We start from the raw sequence: 22,683 nt of genomic DNA on the forward strand, positions 1-22,683 counted from the left end.
CCAGACTTAAGTCAAGTTATGTTTTTTGTAACAGTCAGTTCTTCTATTTGTTCTCAAATCAACCTGCATAACAGCACATGAAATAATATTAATTGCTCTTAAAAGAAATTTGTGCCAATTATTAGATTTGTTGATCTTCTTAAAATGCAATTCTTCGCTTTCATTTGACCGATTTGTCCTCGGAAAAGGGATGAACTGGCGTGCAGAGTTCTTGGAGCTTTATTATCGTCTAATGGTTTTTCGATTCTTGGAAACTCCTGAGGATGAATAATTTCATTGTTTTTGTGTGAAAGACAATTTGGATCTATTCTGTTTTTTACCCCCAGTGTTTTTTACGCCCCCCCCATTACAAATTAAATGTTGTTATATAGCACGTTACTATGTAAAAAAATAGCTCGTGTGCCTGGGGTCGTAAAAAATATAAGACAACTAAGCTGGGGGGCCAAAACAGAATAGAATCGACAATTTAATTTTATGTTTATACCCCCCCCCCCCCCCGGTGCCAAGCCAACCCAGTGACGTCAGATTCCCTAAGGTTAAGCTAGCTACAACCAAAGTGAGCCCCCTGCCTGTCATTTGAGAGCAGTTCGCCCGACGTCGGTCGGTTACATTTTTTATTCGATATAATCATTTTCATTTTTTCAGACGGCCAAGGTAATCCGAGAGGGCAAAAAATACGAAATCATGGCTGAAAAACTTGTGGTGGGTGATCTGGTCGAAGTCCAATTTGGAGATCGGATTCCTGCTGACATTCGAATGGTCGAATGCCGAGGCCTCAAGGTTAGTAACTGGGACCTTTTGAAATTAGACTGCCCCCACCCCTACCGCAACCAACTATTCTAGTGTTCTCGGTTCATTTCTTGTGTCACAGATTCCGGGCTGTATTGTATTTCGTCTCGTCTATCTCCCCCAGTGTTGCAAACGCCAAGTATTGTTTTTTAAGTAAATGAAACTAAATATGAATATAACAGTTTGTTTATTGTCACATGATACTTCTGATGAATTGTTTGGAGAAAAAAATCTTTAAAAAAAATGTTCTTGTATTTTGCAGAACTGTATTGAGTTAATGCGTCGGGATTTTCAGTTTGGAGTGGTTATGAACTTGCTCTGTATTCCATGTTATCCTGCGTGCTAGGTATTGATATGAGTTATTGCGTCAGCCTTTCATTCACTGTTTTAAAATTAACTTCCCAATATTTGCTCCAAATAATCCCCAGAAACTCTTTGTTATTCCGAGTTATAAAATTTGCCTCGACCTGTTTGAACTGTGGGCTTAAATCGTTACGAACTGGACGGCTATGCAAATTGCTTTTAGATTGAATGCAAATACCACAGGAAAGGCTATTAAGCAAAAAGGGAGATTTCCTGTAATAGCTTTCTTTCTTAACCCGGCTTAAATTTAGATTGAGACAGAGTTATATTTCTATGGTTACATGGGGCGCTGAAACAAATGACCGCCGCGAACCAAAGCAATTGAAGGGGGAAGATTTTGAAGTCTAATTTTGATTTAGTTTGCTTAAGAAAGCGAAAGTAACCAAGTGTAATTTCAGATTGCGCATTGAATGACTTGGGGCTAATATGACGAGGGCTACCTCCGTTATTTCCCCCGTTGTTCTTTGCCCAACTGCTATTTTATCGCTTTTAATTTCGTTCAGTTGTATTTTATTTCCCAAATACAATTTAGTCTCCGATGTATTTTGGGCTCTAAAGTAACACACACATCGACTTCTACCAAACTCCCATGAATTGATGGCAATTTTAAATTTCACAAAATGAATCGAATTCGTCCAAAATGCTTTTCTGTAAACTATGATGATGAAAATGTGTGCTTTTTAGCAAAAGCAAATTTCCCCGGCGTCTTGCTTTTAAGAACTGACGAAGAAATTTAAATAACGAAATTAGCCATGATGAAAATTTTAAAATTTAATTAAGGCTATGTTTAAAGTGTTACCTTTCCTAGCTATATAATACATGAATAATCCTAGCAAATGTGTATAGAAAAGATGAAAAACGGTTCTTTTGGGGGTTTTTTGTTGAACGGCGCTCCTTTAATTACGCTTTCTTCTACCCGCTAGATAGCCCTAACTACCTCCTGTTACCTTTTCGCGGCCGTTTTTGTACCCTCATTGGAGCCATGAACAAATGCTTGTTACCCCCTTTTCTCAATATACATAGCCATTGTGTGTATTGTATGGTCATTTTTTGTAGCCTGATCAAGCGTGAAAAAATGTCCCCTCTAAAATGCACAGTAATGTTGGCTTTATAGTGCGCATAATCACATCAGATTTTTTCCTTATTTTTCGCCATTATAAACGTGGAATGTGCACGCTCATTCACTCCTTTGTAACATTCTCTTTAAAATAAACGCAAAATAACACCCGTGCATAAGCCTAGTGTGTTTATAGAGTGAGGTTGATATCGTGGGACAGATTATGTAGCTTTACGATGCGGTGAAAGCTAAACAAATATCATTTTTACCCCTTTTCCATTTTGAGTTTAAGGTGTACATTAAGCTATATATCAAAAATGCTTCACAAGCTCTAACTAACAATTCACCCCCCCCCCCCCGCACCCACTCTTGATCCACCTTTTTGAACTTCAGTATAAATACACAACAAACTGCCTGTTATGCTACTAGCCGTGTGTTCCGTCTTAAGCGTCTCTTTGAATGCATTCTGCTTACGTCACGAGTAATCGTGCTCAGTTGCTTGTTTTGAACAAAACCTGAAAGAGATAGATGGAAGAGAGAAACGGCGTGAGGAAATAAAATAAATTGGACTTTGAAGCGACGCAATGGCTATGAATGTAACATATATCCACAAATTTTATGCACAGTCCTTTGTACAAACGCACATTTGTCAAGGGAAGCAACAGACGTTTCCTTTCCGTACGGCGGGCTGGTTTTGTTTTGACAGTTGTTTTACGCTATTTTAGTCTCATGGCGGGCTTCTGCTTTGAATTAGCAGTTGAATGGCTTTTTAAACAATCGAATTGGAATCCTTCAAACCATTTAAGACCATAAAACGGCTTTGAGGAATAGAGTCTGATTATCTAATTGAATGTGAGGTTTTTCTAAAATAATTGAAATTCTGAAATTATTCACTCAAAAATATGCAAATTTTTCTCTAGGTAACAAATCTTGAAAAGTTGCAAACTATTTTTTACAACATAACAAATCTTGAAAGGTTGCAAACTATTTTTTACAACATAGCCTTTGGTAAAATAGTGTGTTGATGGCTGACTCATGCGATCAATGTGAAGCTAAAAGTAGTAGCCGAAGGAATATTAGAGAAAAGATTTGATAACGGTCGTCTAGCAGGTATCAGATAGAAAAAATTGTGCGGTGATCTTTGCTGGGGGTCTAAACAGGAGCAAATTGTATGAAAATGGATCAGTACTGGATTCGAGCCAGCCTAGTGTGCTAACCCTTGCACCAACTTCTTAGCTCTCGAACTTGTTCATCACTCATGTTCTTTCTTTCTAGCCAAGTATAAGTCAACAAGTGGAGCTGCTTTCTAACCCTACCTTACGCACATTTTACACGAGGTTGTTCCCTTTCAACCTTCTAAAACTCCCTTTGTCAGAAGGTTGTGATTAAACAACCTTTTGTGAATTGTGCTTATGATGAGCGAGACGGAGTTTGACAAGGAGATCCACTTGTTCAACGTATCCTGGTCAGTTATGAGAGCTAAAGCCTTAAGGAACCAAAAAAACAAGAGAAAGGGTAATAAGAGATGCCCGAATTCGAGAGCTTAATATCTTTTGACGGAACGTTTGCACACTGCTTGAAATTAAGGGATGCTAATTAAAATCCAACACTGGTCCATGTTTACGCCTGCTCAGAGACCCCTAACAGCTCATTCTGCCTCTGAGCTTAACGGAAAAATGACAAGTTAGTTAGAAACTGAAATCGATGATGCACAATTTAAGAGGGAATGTGAGAAGTCTAAGAACAACCTAATGTAAATTGTTGGAAAGGGAGAGCTTTGTACGTGTCGGCGTAACTGTTAGCATACTATACGTAAGAGATGCTGGTTAGAGTCCAATTCTGGACAATTTTCACGGTAGTTACGCCTGCTTAGAACCCCCCCCCCCCCCCTCCAGTCTTTGAAGACATACTCGCATTTTCTGAGAAAAACTTCGATTTCTTGAGAATTTTTAAGTTCATTTATTGCACGCAGATTTTTTGCTCATTTTTAATTGCCCTCGAAGAGAAGCAATTATTGTTAACATGTGCGCCTTTTTTTAATGCAACGCTATTGCTTGACCGTTTTTATGACTCGAATAGGAGTGAGATTCTGCATGTTTTTACGACTCGAAGAGGAGTATTGAGATTCTACAGGTTTTTACGACTCGAAGAGGAGTATTTGAGATTCTACAGTTTTTTTTAGCAGAAAGCAAGTTTGTTCATGACTTGAATTTTGACTTCTTTCTATTCGAGCTTTTACCTCCGTATTTGATTGTTGACTTCTGTTTTCGAACATTGGACTTTAACAATAGCTTAGTTTGTAATGTATAGCAATTGGTAACAGTCTGTAATTCAAGGTAAAGAGGTCAATTTGAGAAAATTTGATCCCATTTAACTACCTACCCGCCCCCCAAAAAACTACCCCCCCCCCCCCAAGTACCTACCCCCCCCCCCCCCCAACGTACCTACCCCCCCGTACCTACCTACCCCCCCCCCCCTCGCAACTGATCTATACCTGGGTTGAAAATTTCGTTGCTCTCTACACATCATGCTTGGATTTTACTTGTTTATAGGAAAAAATGCCCAATCTGCCATTTTACCCTATGTCCTTTGATTCTTTTCTTTGAATTATTCGATTACAAATTAGCACTCGCTATTACAAGGATGTTTTAAGCGGACAATATAATTCAATGTTCAGTTGTGATAGTTTCATATCAAGTCCCACAGGCCATTTTATTGTGGTAAATATTTCTTGTAATTTCAACAATAAAGTAAAACAGAATTGGCATTGGGTAAAATGGCGGGTTGGGTATATTGGCATTGGGTAAAGTGGAATTGGGTAAACTGTCCTGACACCGAAAGTTACAGTCAAACCTCTTTCCACAGAACACAGGCAATAAGAAAAGTTTGATGGGTGGTCACAAAAACTTGACTGTTCTGTAGATTTTTTTATTGAATAACATTTCCTACTAAAATTGTAAAATTGTGTCCTATCAAATTCTAATTTGAACCCTTATGGAGGCTCCATTTTGTTGTGCATTTACCTACCCTTAAATTTTGGAATTCGATTAAATCTAATCTTAAGCTGATCTGAACTCCACTCCATTCGTTACTAGGAAGTCTTATTCCCTTGCGGATTGTTTGTGACGTAGAACCCACTGTTGGTATTTGCAAGGGGCCAGCTTTAATACGTCAACAAGTTCAACTCGACTGGCTGTTCAATTTGTGTGTGTTTTGTAACTGACAGTGTTCCTGGCGCCCAATAACTAATTCCCCGCTTTAGCCCCAATCCCTAATTTGGCCCAAACGCACATTAGATTTCTTCAAATTTGCGTCAATTTTGAACACAAGACATTTAAATACTCTCAAACTTTTTCTTCACATGCCATGTTACATATAATACACGTACCTTTACTCAACCCAAACAGACGTTTGAATGCTACACTAGATTTCAAACAAACACACATACACCACACACACATGCGCGGGCAGATACTGACCTCATTAGTATTAACTCCGTGGGACCAATTTGCAAATTTTATTAGACCGTAAAGAGACTCTCAACATTTCAAAGGCAAAGAGGAAATATTTTCTTTCAGTAAATTAGAAATAGCTAATTAGCAAAGTGTTTTTCAGCAAAGTGATTTTTTTTCTCCTTCACAAAGTGATGTTTTGATTATTTAAACTGAGTTTCCTTATTCACTTGAGCGTATAATGTGCTTTGGGTGATTGTGTGGCCAGGAAAATATTTGGAGTTGGTAAGCCCCGCTTGTACGCGTTAAGAAGACAAATTCATTTTGTTTTTACTACAAGACAGAGTCAATGTTATTTTGCGTGGATTACGATACGGTTAACTATTCATGTGGAAATTGTTTCAGTCTAATTTGGACTGCTGAGATTTTCAAAACGGACCACTTTTCGCTATTAATTTGGTTTTTAAATCCTCCTAAATCGGTTTATAGTCCCCTTTTTTAACGTGAGGTTGAATTCGTGTCGCGTTATGCATTGTTACGGAATACAATCGAGCTAATGCGAGCGCTTTGTTGTTAAGATTTCGTTCCGTCGTGCTGTTTTTTTAGTGTTGTGGTTTTCAAGTGTAAAATTGTTTTTGGATGTGCAAAATTAAAGACTTTAAATATGACTGACTATGTGTAGTATGCCATTTAAGATATGCACAAGAAAAACATACTATAAATAAACAGTGAATAAATGTATGAATCGGCGCTGAACAAAATATGTGTTTTGCAAAAATCATGCTTGTTTGTTCGCATCATTAATGTTGTTTTTTTCACGCTTTGTTGTTTGTATGTGAAACGGATATTAGAGGAAATAATAAATAACAGCATGCGTTCATGCACTGATGCAGGAAAAGCCGCTATATGCCATTTTGGCTGTCCTGTTGAACTTTTGTCAAAAGGAGAGGCAGTCCAAATCAAATAAGGAAAAAGAGGATAAATTTGATAGTTCGTTGGAATAATGCGCTGCTTCAAGTTTCATCGTTTGGCGGTGTTTTTGTTTATTTAACATTGTCACATTTGTTTGCACTAGTTTGCTTGTGCCATTATTTTTTGTTCGATTCAGTTTCAAGTACTCTTTTACACAACAATAAGGCTGTAAGTGCTGCTTGTCACACGAGAGATAAGTGTTATCTGTCTAGTTTTGGAACAAATGGAAAGCAACAAACGGAAATCGCTCTTTTGAAACAAACTTCAACATAAATTTCAAATTGAAACATAATTAAATTCAACGCTTTGACGTCACAAAAAGCAACTTAAAGAGCATCCTTGTGTTCTGCACAAAGCGAGGCATCTGTTTCAATACACTAATTTATAGACTGCGCAGAATTGTCATGATTCTTGGAGAAATGTTTTTAGAAAGTCTTAGTTAGTTGGTGCATTGATCAGAATTAGCAAGCTGATGAGAATTGGCGCATTAGGTGGCCTAAAAATAAATGTCTGCCTTTCTTTTTCGCTCTGTCATTTTTGGCCTGTCTAAATCTTTATCGGAGAAAGACATGAGTGGTATTATTTGAAAGCCCATGCAGATTTTAATGTTTAAACTGAGGGGTTTTCTGAATTTTTTTTGTTGAATTTCACGATTTTCGAGCCTCTTGTTTTCATAACTACACGCCTGATCTATGAGATGCACAGCTTTTGCTACTTATTACTAAACCCGTACTAATTTCAGCCCTCCGACGTGTTGCTATTTTCGAAATGCATATTCGTACGTGTTCAAACAGTAATGCAAATGTAAATCGACGGTTTAAATATACAAGTACTTGAATTATGGGGGCGCTACCTGAAAAGATTTTATACTGAACGGCAAAAGTAAGTTAGCACCCCCTATTTTGACTCAGTAAAAATTCAATTTTTGAAGCAATATTGCTCCATCGAAGTTAAAATAAAATTTCGAAAACAATTTTTTACAGCAATTTTTACACCACAATCCCCCCTACACTATTCCTCGCGTCTACCTATGAAATCCAGATAAAACGCAACGTTCACTTGAAGTTGGTGAACTAGATCCAAGGTCCACTGTAAAAAGAAAGTTGTTTTCCAACGGTCAAGGGTTCGTGTCCCTTGTGGGGCGCCAATGTAAAGGTGTAAAGTAAAAACAACACTCTTTCGGATGCTCAATTCAACTCATTCATCGTCAGTCTTCCAAATCGATATATAAAGCAACGTATTAGCTCATTGATGATAGCAACGTATTAAGATTGTAACGTACATAGCAACAAGTGGTTTTTTAGACGGCAATTTTTGATGCTCATTTGGCCGGTATTTTGTCTAATAACGCATTAGTTCAATGCCAGTCACCATTTTGTGCCAATGAATCCAAAAACCCGAAAATTATTGAGCCGAATCACGTCTTATTTGATAGGTCTTATGATTAGATTTACTTGAAATTATGTTAATTGCACTTTTTCCGAGCTTTGTACGTAAATTGGAACGTATTTTATTCAATTCGATTGCTTATTTAAATACTGGATTCTGATTGGCTAATAATCTCTCGCTTTAAATCTATTTAGTTACTAACATCCTCCGGCCCAGAAGAAGATGCTGGGAGAATGGGTACTAATTTCACAAGCGGGCGAACGAGCGATCCGGAGGACGTGCGCAATACGGCGGAGCGTGCGACGCTGTCGGAACCGTAACGAAGTTCAGTGATCCGAGCAGTGGGGTAGTAACCCCTTGGGTTGGTCTCTTCAACTACCCAAACCAAATCACCGGTCTTAAGGTTATGCTCGGCAGGCGTCTGCCACTTGGAACGTCGGTTCAGCGCCGGTACGTATTCTTTGATCCAACGAGACCAAATAGCGTTAGCGTATGACTGCGCGCGGGCGTAACGTTTACGGTGATCAAACTCATCTACACCAATGATGGACGGGAGACTACGTGCTTGGTTACCGAGGAGAAAGTGATTGGGTGTTAATGCGCCTAGGTCGGATGGGTCGGCGCTTACGGGCGTTAACGGACGTGAATTAAGTGCATGTTCGACCAGACAAAAAGTGGTACTTAAAACCTCATCTGTGAGGCGACGTGTTCCAAGGATTGTGTAAAGTACGCGCTTGAAACTACGTACTAGCCTCTCCCAGATGCCACCTTGGTGTGGCGCACTGGGCGGGTTGAACCTCCACTTGATGCCTTTGTGGGCAAGTTCCACAGCGATGTTGGTGTTCCACTTTTCGATGTTCTCGCGTAGTTCTTTTTCCGCGCCAACAAAGTTAGTGCCATTGTCTGACCAGATAATGGCTGGTGTACCCCGACGGGAGACGAACCGCTCCACTCCCATTACACACGAACTGGCGTCCATGGACGGAACGATTTCAACATGAACGGCACGAGTAGTTAAGCATGTGAAGAGGAAACCCCACCTCTTCTCGGTAGTCCTACGTACAGTAACGTAAAACGGGCCGAAGTAGTCGACCCCGGTGTTCGTGAAGGGAGGAGACTGGTATGCGAGTCTTTCTACTGGGAGGTCAGCCATGATGGGTTGAATAGTGGCAGCGCGGAACATCCTGCACGTAAGGCAGTTTGATTTAATGGAACGTAGTGAGGAACGCAATTTAAGGATGGTATAACGTTCTTGTACTTTTGCCCGCAGGTAATCAATACCCTGATGATGATGTTTAACGTGCGTGTGCCTGAGAAACAATTTTACAAATGCATGGCGTGCGTCCAGAACGATAGGATGTTTTACATCAAAGTCAACTTCGACCAACCGCTTGATGCGGCCTGCTGATCGGATTAGACGATTTGGCCCAATAAAGGGAGAAAACGGGGCAATACGGCTACTCCGTTTAACGGGTTTGTTTTCGAGAAGATCTTTTCTCTCTGCATTGAATGACTCCCCTTGCACAAGATACTGGAGATGACGCTCGGCTTCGTCAAGCTCCGTGGGGTCTATGATGCTACCATCGACGTTACGGTAACATTCGTGAGAAGGTAACAAGCGGAGTGCGTACGCTGTTATCCGTAGCAACTTCTGATAAGAACTGTACTTATCGAAGGGAATTAGTTGCGGGGGCGGTTCCTTAGTTGACTTGGTTACGGATGTGGCCAATGATGTATTGGTTTCGTCAGTTTCCTTGGTTACTATACCAAGTTTGATGTTTTTAACTACTTCGATGCTTGGTTCGAACGGGAATTCCTTGGTTCTTAAGAAATCTGGACCCCTCACCCAGCTACTTGATTGCAAAACCTCAGCGGACATACCACGAGTACCGGCATCTGCTGGATTATTGCTTGAGGCAACGTGGTTCCATTCGTCAACGCTAGTGTGTTCTAAAATCTCGCAAACACGGTTTGCAATAAATATTGGGTGCTTGGTTGCAGAGTTAAGCCATTGCAAGACAGTAGTGCTGTCGGTCCACATGAAAACCCTGTTGACGTTTACTGTGAGAGCTCGACAGATATCTTGTTTCAATCGAGCGGCCAGAAGCGCTGCCTGTAATTCCAGCTTTGGAACAGTCATGACCTTCATAGGTGCTACGCGAGCTTTACCCAGGACAAACGCAAGCTCCGTTTGGGGCCCACTCGAAGTAGTTACTTGAGCTCGGAGAAATGCAACGGCACTGAAAACTTCTTGTGAACTATCGCCAAACATGTGTAGTTCCAGGTGTTCAAAGTTTCCGGAAAAGTAGCTCCTTGGTATAGTGATTGCGGCAAGCTTGGGTAGTTCTACACTCCATTCGAGGAACCTTTCAACAGTGTCTGGTAATTCTTCATCCCAGTGCTGCCCGCTGACACGCCAGATGTCCTTTAGTAACAATCGGGCACCAACAGTAAATGGTGCTACTAGGCCGATGGGATCAAACACCTTAGACACTAGGCTCAATACCAAGCGTTGTGTTAAAGACTTAGTTACTGTACTGGAGGTACCCCGACTCACAACTAGAGTATCATTGTTGTGATCCCATTTCAACCCAAGCACGTGCGAAGATTCCTCCTTAGATGAGGAAATTACTTTTGGTTCGGTGGACTGAGGTGACCCATCAATTCGATCAGCCAGATTTGGTACATTGCTTACGAACTTAGTAAGCTTGAACCCACCTAGATGGAGAAGTTGTACCAACTCCTTCGATCTTTTGAGAGCCCTCTCAGGTGACTCCACCGAATCCAAGTAATCGTCCATGTAGAAGTTTTCTAGGACGGCTTTGGTTGCTTCCGGGTACTGAAGATCATTGTCTCGGGCCGTGCGTTGCAGTGCATAGTTAGCGCATGTGGGCGAGTCTTTAGCCCCGAATATATGGCGCGTGTATTGATACACTACAACATTTGTTGTGGGGTCCTCCCGCCACAAAAAACGCAGTGATGGCTGGTCCCAATCAGGGACACCCACTTGGAGGAACATACCCTCGATATCTGCGGACACGGCAAATTGATGTTGACGGAACCTAAGTAGTACATGGATTAGGTTTTGGAGGAGGTCGGGGCCAGTGAGCAAAGATTTATTCAAAGAAGTACCGTGGAACTTTGCTGCACCATTTAATACCCTACGCACTTTTCCCGGTTTGTTCGGATTGATTACGGGATGGTGTGGTAGGTACCACTCTCTATCCGACCGCTGCTCTACCTTGTGAGCATCAGGGACTGTAATTAAGTAACCTTTTTCCAAGTCTTCACGGATGGTATTAGCATAAGTTTCTTTCAATGATGTATCTCTCGATAGCCGCTTTTCGAGAGACTTGAGCTGTACCAGTGACGAAAAGTAGTTATTCGGGAGCTGGGTGTTGTCATCAGCCCATAACATACCGACATCGTATCTTTGGCCGTTATGGAAGGTTGTTGTTTCAAGTATTTCCTGCGCGCGAGCATCCGCTGCGGATCGTGGGTCAACTTGCTTGAACGCGCCGTACGATTCCATATCATACCAAGATTTAACCTGACAAGCTAATTCAAAATCCTGTTCAATATTGGCTTTGAAACACACCGAGACTAAACTTGAACTTGACGGGAGTGGGCCACTTAAAACCCAACCTATGGGCAAGCGGACAGCGAACGGTGAGCACTTTTCGTCGGCTGAAAAATACTCTAACGGGCGGATGGCATGGTAGACATCCTGTCCAAGTATCATCTCAATTTCTCCATAGCTATATTTTACTGGATCTAGAACTGCCAAATGTGGGTAAGTTTCTTGCATGGACTTGACGTCAATGATGTCAGAACCTACGTTTAATGTTTCTCTCACGTAGGGACGCACAGTGAACGCTTCGAAGTCTTGGTCTTTATGAGGTGTCACAGTCAATTGAACCACCTTTGTGTCTATGAGTTCTTCCGTGTTTATACCCTTGACGGTCAGTTTTAATGCGGTACCCTGCAAACCGAGTCTAGCTGGGAGACTATCGGACACCCAAGAGTTACTGCAAGCGGTATCGCATAAAACCAACGCCGTAGTATTGGTACCAGAAGAATTAGTAAGTTTCAGTTCCGTGACCTGAAGGAGGCCTTTAACATCGGTCACGGAAGACAAAGTGGTTGTTTTGCTTGGTTGCTGTTGACCCGTAGATGGCCTACTTGTACCTGCGTTCGACTTCGAAGTATCGATGTTGTTGTTTGTTGAGGGTTTAGCTGGAAAAACCCTTTCAGCTCCATGAAGTAAGGTGTTATGGGAGCTGTTGCAACCATCTTTCCTACATTTACGGGGACTTGGGCATTGCCTAAACATGTGTTTATCACGCAAACAAGAGAAACATAGCTTTGCCTCAGCCACGACCTTGGCTCTCTGCGTGGGGGTCTTTTCCTTAAAGACACGGCATTCCCACAACCGGTGGCTGCCTTTGCATACAATGCAACTAGAGATTGATGTTGACGGAGATCTTTGTTGCGGCTTAGGGTTACTCTTCTGTTGCGTATTTGCAGCAAATGCCTTTGAAGCAACTTTTGATCTTGTTACTGAGTTGTTGGTATCCTCAGTCCTTGCTTTAGTTGCGGTATTCTTCATTAAATCGTGCGCTTCGGCCTTCTCTTTTAACCAATCGTTGAAATCAAAAAGAGTAGGTTTCACCCAATGCTTTTTGACCGTGAAGAGTGACCATGACTCCTTCATGTTGGGTGGTAGCTTCTGTACGGCAGTGTTGAGAAGCGCAGCACTCTTTAAATCCGAATCATATGACAGTGATTTAAATACCCCGACAAGACTTGAAATGCACCCCGAGTAGTTAATGATGTTATCGCTATTGTGCATCTTCAATGGTGGAAAGCTGTTGAGTTTGTCCAAATGTGCACTTACGACCGCCTGTGGTTGGCCAAATTTACGTTCTAAGGTCCTCAGTGCGTCTTTGTACATTGCGCCGCAGTAGGCGAACTCAGCTATAGCTGTTTTAGCTTTACCTGTTACGAGGGTCTTAAGGTATGTCAGTTTTACATCATCAGTTAAGGACTGAGAGTCAATTGCGCTTTTAAATTGACCATACCATTCGTGCCACTGTAGGGGATCCCCATTGTATTGGGACAACTTCCATTCGGGTAGCGGGTCATTCCTCTTGCTAGTTAAGGCGTCAGTGAATGCCTTAATCAAGCTTGCATTTTCAGATACTGACGTTGGAGGCGTGGGATGCGGTGGGCCACCCCAGCACAATGGTATTGGAGCAGTATGCCCGTATGTTGGATGTATAATCGGCGTGACGAAAGGTGGCGCGATGTTAGTAGTTGTACTAAAGGGGTTAACAGGGATGCTACAATTAGCTGCGTGGTTGCTATTAGGATTTTGTTGTGCATTCATTTGCAAGATGGGATGGATGATGGTGGGGTCAGCTGTGGTTGGGGGTAGGTTCGGTTGAATGTTTTTGAAGACGGTTGCATTATTTGTCGCCTGATTTACGTTTGTGGGGTTATTCTGAGGAAATCTCCACAAGTTTAAATCGGGGTTACGATTAAGGGGAAGTTTGGGTGCGGTTGGGCATGGTAACAGGCGGGCTTGAGGTGAATGGACAATGTTTTGTTGTGGAATGTTGGGGACGGGTAAATATGTTGCTGTGCTTGCTGGAGGGGGCGACGGAATCACGGGAGGCTGAGGAATAAATAATTGTTGAGGCGGGAATACGGGAGGCGGGTTCGCGAGTGGGTTTACAGGTAGAGGGACCTTATGCGGGGAATGGGCAATAGGGACTTGTGTTTGGTGTGGAATGTTACTTTGAGTTGGATTCTGTTGTTGCTGAACAACAGGCATCGACATATGTAATTGACAAGGCACACTGGAGCTTTTCGGACCCAAGAATTGATTTACCTGTGGGTTTGTTGAAAAATCAGGTACAAAGATGGAGTTCGTTGGTTCCATAACGGGTGTTGGTGGCCGGGGAGGTTGCATAGGTGGTTTGGGTGGTGGGAGTGCGACATTTTGTACGTCGACTGGTACTTGGTTCGCTTGGTTCACCTTATCACTGCTTGAGGGACTATGTGCCCTTTGATCACTGGGTGGTTGCTGCAGTTGAGCCTGGAGGTATTCCCGATACAACGCTTCTTGCTGAGCAACAGAAATTGCAACTCCTGGCCGTGTGTACTGAGAAAGCATTTCAAGGTGATTCAAGTTACCGGCAACATTATTTGTGTTTTCTGGAGGATTACTATGGGCAGTATCTTGAACAGGGGGGTCAGCGGTTGCTGAACCAGGACGAGAAAAATTTAACTCACTTGTAGCAGTCAATGAATTACCTGCTGGAACAGAATTTACCCAATCCTGAACAAGTCTCTGACTTCTATCTGATCCCCTATCTTTAAGCAAATTCAGTTCACTTGAGTGGTGACTAAACAATGATTGGTTATCCATTAATTCAGCCTCATCTAATTTAGCTGCGGCAACACGCTGGCGGTGATCTTCCTCCAATTCTTGAAGTGCCATATGCTCCATTTGTATCTCAAGCTCCTTTTTTCTCATTGCAATTTCGTGTTTTTGTTTAGCGAGGCGCATGGCAGCTTGTTCTTGTTTCTCGGCCTCTTCGCGTTTTAGTTTTGCCATTAGAAAGTCATGCTTGCGCTGGCTAGACATTGACGATGCTGTTCGACGTGAACTTCTCTTCGACTGCCCTTGAGGGTTAACGCCCTCATATACGGTGTCTCGGTGAGTAACTGAGTCAATATAGCTTCTAGCCGCAAGCAAGAAATTATCATTGTTCTTAGTTACATCATCCAACCATTGCTCAAGGACAAGGTAAATTGATTCTGGGTTCTCGGCTTTACTGGCCAAGTCAAATAGTTCTTCATTTTTCTCCACCAGTTTACTGAAGACATCCTTCAACTTAGAAACCAAGCGTTCAACTTTAACCCTCCTGTCTTGACGATCTATGGCATCTGTGATGTCCTTGTGGATGTTATATAACTCAGATTCTAAATTAGATCTTGCGTTAAAGAGCTTTTTCAATTTATCCTGTTGTTCGGCCATGATATTGAAATGGCTAGTTTATCAAGGTAGAGTAACCTTCAACCAACCACGTGGAATGCGGGTTATACCGAACCCAAATGACGACGATATGATAATCAAGACGTCGAAGAGCAGAAAAGAAGTTACCGAGTAATGAATTACTCGGCGAAAATGAGTAAGAAATTATAGGGTGCGTCTAACGTGCTTGAAAGCAACGTGAGACTAAACAGGAACACAGGCAACCGGGGAAAGAGGACTGGGTGGACGAAGCACGACGAAACGGGAAACGAAGCGGACGGGGCGGGAAGGACGGACGAACGGCGCGCAACGCAACAGGGAACGGAGCGGAACTGGCGAAAACGCGTGTAGTAAATGGGCGACGCGACGGACGGGACGGAACCGCTGAACGAGCGACGCACGAAGAAACGGGAAACGAGACGGACAGAACGGAGGCGTTGAGCGAGTAGCACGCAACGAAACGGAAAGGCGGGTCGGAACGGGCGGGAGACGATTACGCAGCGAGCGGGGAGGTCGGGAACCACTATGCTAGCAGACCGCAGCAACAAACTCAACCAAACAAACTAGCCGTAACTCCAGAACAAACTTAAGTCACAACCTAGGAAGGAGGAGAGATGCTACTGTAAGAGGCAAACTAGCACAAGTCATTATGGGGCTTAATATATACAAATAACGAACTAATTTACGGCAAAGCTGTAGTATACTAAATGGATGAAAAGAGCAAGAAATTTACTAGCCGTAACTCTAGAATAAACCTAAGTCACACCCTAGCAGTATTCAAACCTAAACAACCGATCAGCATACCAACAATATTAAACAAACTACAGCAAAAGTTAAGTAATATGCAGCGCTTTTGTAGTCTATGAAAGCTGGAAAAGTGAAGAAACTATCTAGCCGTAACTCCAGAATAAACTTAAGTCACATCCTAGAAGGCAATACCCTAAACCAACCAACATTCATACAGTTACACGCAAACATACAGCAGCAAAAATCAATATACTACAACAGGGAGGCTAGTAAATTAGTAAAGTTGAAAAGTCGAAGAACAATCCAGCCGTAACTCGAGAATAAACTTAAGTCACACCCTAGAAAGCTGTTAGACCTGAACAACAAACCAGCATACTAGCATACTCAACATACTACAGCGAACAACATACTTCATCACATATGACATACTATATCGAAATCCGGAAAAGTAAACGGAGGAAAAGAAACAAAGTCTTGGGAGAGCGACGTTATCGAAAAAAAAAACGGAAAACGGAGAATTGTAAAGTTAAAGAACGAAAAGAACGCGGACGAAAAACGGTATATAAACGAGCGACGAGAAAAATAATGGGAATTCAATAATTTTTTGTAGGCCGGAGGTTGTGAAAATTTTCACAACTTTTTCTGTGTAATAAGTTTCACTAAATTAACGAACCTTCTTGCTGGAATTTTTTTTTTTTGACAAATTTGTCAAAATTTGATGCATTTGTCCAATTTTTTTTCAAATTTTGGTCAATTTTTTGCAAATTCTTGATTACGGAACGGTAATCCAGTAAAATGGACGGTTTTAAGCTTGAAAATACGGTTTATCAAAATTCGGTATTGATTTTCTAAAGTTTTCAGATTTGCATCAAAATTGACCAAAATTTTTCAAAATTGAACAATTTAGCATAATGTTTTCTCGATTTTCTCTATATCAGAGGTAATTTTTGATATACAAACCGAGTATATCAATTTTTTCGAATTTTTGGTAATTCGACCAAAAATTTTCAAAATCGCTGTTTTTTCGTCTCAAAAATTATTTGTGGGGGGTTAATGGTGACCTTTTACGGATGATTTCATTGATTATACAACCCCTTAAAAACATTTTTGAAAGATATCAGGGGATGGGTTCCTTGCCGTCTAAACTCCCATAAGTAAATTAAGGCACGAATTGATTCCAAAATTTATTTTTCTGTCTTACAGTTGTTACTCCTATAGGGTTACCCAGAATTCTTGCTGATATTGAGTTCTGATCTGCTCCAATTTCAACACTTCCTCTAGAGGATTCCAGTTGAAGCATAGTTGTTTTTTTTTTCGTAGCAACAACTCCACAACATCGCAGTTCCAAGGATTTCTGCTAAACTCACGATTCATCTTCCCCAATCTGATCGTTCTCTTGTTTTCCCCAGCTTATAATCGAGCCAGTCTCTGTCGTGGAGGATAACGCAGGCAGTGTGAATTTAATGCGGCTCGCAAAATCTGACATTGTTCTGTGTCTCTCCTCTCACATCGTGACATGCGGCAGTTACTAATTGAGGAGTAAGATCTGGGATGAAGGACGTCTACTATGCCGGGAAACAACGAATCATTAATCAGAACGAAACATTATTCCAGTTTATCACAACGATTACGCTAATAATATGTGTGGGGCGCCACTTATAAAGGTGTAAAACACTCTTTCGGATGCTCAATTCAACTCATTCATCGTCAGTCTTCCAAATCGATATATAAAGCAACGTATTAGCTCATTGATGATAGCAACGTATTAAGATTGTAACGTACATAGCAACAAGTGGTTTTTTAGACGGCAATTTTTGATGCTCATTTGGCCGGTATTTTGTCTAATAACGCATTAGTTCAATGCCAGTCACCATTTTGTGCCAATGAATCCAAAAACCCGAAAATTATTGAGCCGAATCACGTCTTATTTGATAGGTCTTATGATTAGATTTACTTGAAATTATGTTAATTGCACTTTTTCCGAGCTTTGTACGTAAATTGGAACGTATTTTATTCAATTCGATTGCTTATTTAAATACTGGATTCTGATTGGCTAATAATCTCTCGCTTTAAATCTATTTAGTTACTAACAATATTGCTCCATCGAAGTTAAAATAAAATTTCGAAAACAATTTTTTACAGCAATTTTTACACCACAATCCCCCCTACACTATTCCTCGCGTCTACCTATGAAATCCAGATAAAACGCAACGTTCACTTGAAGTTGGTGAACTAGATCCAAGGTCCACTGTAAAAAGAAAGTTGTTGCATGATCATAATTTATTCACATCTTTTCTCTCTCTCTCTAATATTTAACACAAGTACAATCTTAGCTATAGTTAAACAAAACTGACAACATATCACTTCTTTTGAAAATTTTCTTTTTATTGTGAAATTTGGATGGAGCTCATCAATTTTACATCGGAAATTCTAGTAAGTGAACGTTCAGTATAGTTTGCTATTTTTCCGATTGCTGCAAACAGTTTTTGTAGATCGATAAATGAAACGTATGTAAAATTTCGAAGAAGACTCTGGGAAGTGGCTACGATCTAGCAGAACTTCATTCCTCTAAAAGTGGGCAAAGATGTGGCATAGGAAATATAGTCTGAAATTCATCTTCCTGACAAATTCCTGAATTTGTCAGATAAAATCAGGGTTTCGTAATTTTATTGGAATTTTTTCGAATGCTGTTCGAAGTGCTTCTATGTAGCAGAAAACTGACAATTATAAGCCGAAAATCAACTTGTTGCAAAGCTACTGGAAGATTAATATCGGCTTCGAGCTTAACCTCTCGACTTTTTTATGCGAAAAAAGTTAAATATTTTTGGCTTTTCCACCGGAAAAATGTTCCTTGAAAACTGAAAATACTCTAAAAATCGTTGAGGTGCAAACGAAAGAATTATAATGGGTAAAATAATTGAGTGAAATAACAATAATCATTTGTCATCGGAACGCAGCTGTAGATCATGTTCAAAAATTCTTCAGGTAAAACAGCAAGTTCGTGATTGTTTGCAGTCTTCACTGCATAATCTATTGTTTAAGTTTCAAAACGCATCAATTGGTTTTTAAAGCTTTATCGTCGTGAAAAATTGCAACAAGCTTGAGGGCCATTTGGAAACAAGCGAAGCTTTCAAGAAATTTCCCCAAAATGATCTATAAATTGTAACCAAGTTTTGCGAGTTTTTTAAAACAATTTTATTGCTCAAGTTTCGGTAGATATTTTTAATATGGCAGAATTTTTATCGATTGTTTGAAACTGTTAGTCTTTTGAAATAGAATTTGTTGGGGTACCGATATTTCTTTTTTATATTCGAGTTTTCACTCAAAGTCCATTTTTCCATTTTATCCATTTTCCTTGTGAAAATTTGAGAATGTTTTTTTTTTGGTTTTCTAGATAATTGTTTGATATTTATAACAAATCCATGTTGTTTATTTTGACTCAAATTAGTAATAAACTTATTTTGAATGTTCTCTTGATTTTTGTCTGTTCAGCTTTACGTTTAGAGATCAGTAATATTCTCGGTTAGTAGGCAATACGCTCACTTGTAGGTTTTAAGGTTCCAGCTCTTGCTAAATGCAGTAGCAGAAAAATTTCAGAATCATTAGTGGGATTTCTGTGTTTTAGCACAACTGCCAACTGTCGTTTGAGAACAAAATAGGCTGTGGAACTGTGGATTTTTTAAAATTAAAGATAAGGGTTTAGATTAAAGCATTATTTTTTGAGCCGATAAGCGTTTTTAAATTAGCAACTGCCCCCAATATGCCTCAAATGGGGCTTGGTCAACTGGCTAATTGGTTGCCTGCGACTTCTACAGAAGGGCTATCTGATTTCTCGGAGAGTAATTTAGTTGGTTGTTTCTGCTGTTGTTTTTGACATGTGCTGCTGGTGTTGTAGGTAGACAATTCCTCTCTGACGGGAGAGAGTGAACCTCAGAGCAGAGGAGTGGACAGCACGCACGAGAATCCACTGGAGACCAAAAACATCGCCTTCTTCTCAACTAACGCCGTTGAAGGTATCATCAACCTATCTATATATGTTCGTTTTGTACACAAGTCAGGTCTGTGTGAGGTTCCTAGTTACAAGGCGGATAAGGAAGAAGATCTGAAAATCTCCCCTCTCCCTCGCCCAGTACAAATTATGTGCCAATACGTCGAAAATCATTACGCATTAATATAGCACTTGTGCTTGTGGGTTTCGAATATTTTAAACCAACAAAACTATTTTGCCTTTTTGACCTTTTTGATGTGGCACTTAGTCTCGTTAACGATAGGTCATGAAGGTTTTCTTATGAATAGTAAGCAATCCTGTTGAATATAGCCAGTTGATATGTTAAGGTTTTTTAATAGCCGCGAAGCGATAGCGGCTACTATTGGGAACATCGTGGTTTTTACGACTCGAAGAGGATTAGTGCTTTTCTTAAGGTTTTTTTTTACCAGAAGTACTATTTGTTCAGGCGGTGTTTTGACCTAATATTGAAAGTGAGTGAAATTGCCGTGTGAATTAAGTTTTTCTGAGCGAGAGAAGTTTTTTGTTCATGCGCCGCGTTCAGTGGATGGCTTTTTTGACTTTGAAAAGAGGTTTGAGAGTATACATAGTCGTTTTCGTCCATTTGGCCCAATTTTTTTATTGTAACTTGGTTTTTTGTAGAAGCAAATTTTGATCAATGCCGCATGAATATGCAACCATCTGAAATCGATGCCATAATGTTTTTGAGAGCTTAATAATGCGTTTCAAGTGCAAAATTTGCCCATTTTTCACAATTTTTTGTGTGTCGTTGAGTGGACTTTTTGTTTGCCAAATTAGTAAATATCTCAACAATTTTTTTTTTTGGTTATTCCTGAATTGGATGCCTCTATTTTTCCTCTTTTTGACGTGAAGTGTTTTTGGGCGGTTTTTGGCAAATTTTGTATTTTGAGTTCATTTATCATTGAAATTCTTTTGGTGTAGCATCGGTGTTTTGGCTTCCTTTTGTTGCTAATTTAATTGTTTTTGGCGATAACACTTTGAAATTCAGTGCAAATGTTTACCATATTTTGAACATTTTTTTCTCATTGTTTTATTGTTTCGCATTTGAGCTCTCTTCACTTCTTACTGAGACAGGAAGATAGCTATGAATTGTTCTTAAGCCTCGATTGCTTAACAAAAACCCATAATTTTTTACCTCAACTATTTTTTCTGATTTTTAACTAGAGTTTCAAATTTAGTTTTTTTTAAAAAACTTATTTTATTTTTACTGCAATTTAGTTTTTTTAATCGTTCTCAAAATCTATGTTTTCTACACATTCTAGCAATTTTCTTTCTGACTGTCTCCTAATAGCTATAGCTTTTATGCCCTTTATTAAATGAAAAATCGATTTGAACTAATAGTTCCTGTCTTTTTTCTTAAAATTTTTTTTGGAAGATTTTTTGTTTGCAATTGATTTTATTCAACGTTAAAGGACACTGAGGTTTTGCTAGCTTTAAAAAAATTTTGATGAACATTTTTGCTGTAAATATTCTTAGGGCTTGGTTTTAATGGCATACGAATTTTTGCGTTTGAATATTGTTCTGACTCTTTAGTCTTTTATGATAAATTTCTGTTTGATTAATTTTTGAACCTTGTTTGGTTTTATGGCGTTCATTGTGATTTATAGCGCCAACTAATGTTTATAATTAAAGCGGCAACAATTATTTTGTTTCCAATTGATTACTGTTTTTTTATTGTAAAATAGTTTTTGGATTGAGAGAACTTAAGAAAATTGACAAATTTTAAACAATTTGGGCAATTTCTTGCACTATTCAAATTTTTCTTCAGAAGTTTTGGGAGCCTAACATGGCTTGAACGTTGCTGCCCGCGTACTTTGATGTACATAGAATTTTGTACGAAAAATTTGGCTTGTTTAATATATAGGTGCAATGTAATTTTTTTAGTACAGTTTTATGGGCTATCTTTATTTTTGACTGATTTTTTTTGTTCTTAATAGAAACTTTAATTGGAGTCTGTTGCTTTAAAAGGTAATTCTTTCACGATGACGACTCTTCGAGTTGTTTCCGGAGTTCTCCCGGCTATGTTTTTTTTAGTTGTTCTCTCCATCGATTATTCTTGACCTGACTTCTTGAAATTGACTTTTTCATTTTCATTTATTTTTTACTGCTTTGCAGTTAACATTTGTGTGTGTGAGACGTTGTATGGTCTGCTTCCAGGTAAATTGCGTGACTTACCACACTCAAAAAATGACTTCTGAACTCGCTTAATGAACTTTGAGTTTTTTGAATATTTACTAATTGAAGGTCAATAGTGTGCATCTAAGTAGCGCCAAACGTTTATGCAATTCTTGAGTATGAGTGTCTTGAGTTTTTTATTTCAAATATTTAATTTTAAAAAGGTCCATGAGAGCTTTTTCCTTATAGAGCGTATGGGTCTCATAAAAATGACCGTCCAAATCTAACCAAAAAGTCTAGTGGTTTATTAATGGACTGGTGGTCAATCTGTCTTATTTCTTTAGTTGTTTCAATTCATGGAAGGCCACAGGCGTCTATCGGGGCTATTTTCCGGCAATCTGCCGGCTATGTTTCGATTTTTTTCCGTAACCTTTTTTCCTGAAAATTTTGAGTTTCAACCCGCATTTGTTCATTTTTTTGCCACTTAATCTCACTGATGACGTCACTGTATTAACACTGTATAATAATGTGTTTTATACTTTCTACACTTAGAATATCATGATGTTGTAAAAGACGCAATGTAGTGGATACGGTCAAAGTCAAAAGAGCAAATTCATAAGAATAGGAATAAACTTATAAAGCCCGGTCATAATGCATTAGGTTATCAAATTTCCTTAAAGCGCTTACTAGCTGGCATTAGTAATATGCTTAATAGCCTACGTTTAGAAGC

At 39.8% G+C, this 22,683-nt stretch overlaps 1 protein-coding gene across 3 annotated transcripts in view; it reads left to right on the plus strand.

The window, feature by feature from the left end:
- LOC142353336 (sodium/potassium-transporting ATPase subunit alpha-3-like) overlaps positions 1-22,683 on the plus strand; it is a 72,805-nt gene that overhangs the window by 18,063 nt on the left and 32,059 nt on the right. For all 3 annotated transcript variants that reach the window (XM_075405567.1, XM_075405569.1, XM_075405568.1), the window contains exons 5-6: positions 646-780; positions 19,707-19,824. In XM_075405567.1, coding sequence (XP_075261682.1) covers positions 646-780; positions 19,707-19,824 — 253 coding nt within the window. The remainder of the gene's footprint in view (positions 1-645; positions 781-19,706; positions 19,825-22,683) is intronic.

The sequence above is a fragment of the Convolutriloba macropyga genome, chromosome 14 (genome assembly GCF_964194025.1).
Source record: "Convolutriloba macropyga chromosome 14, txConMacr16.3, whole genome shotgun sequence".
NCBI lineage: Eukaryota > Metazoa > Xenacoelomorpha > Acoela > Convolutidae > Convolutriloba > Convolutriloba macropyga.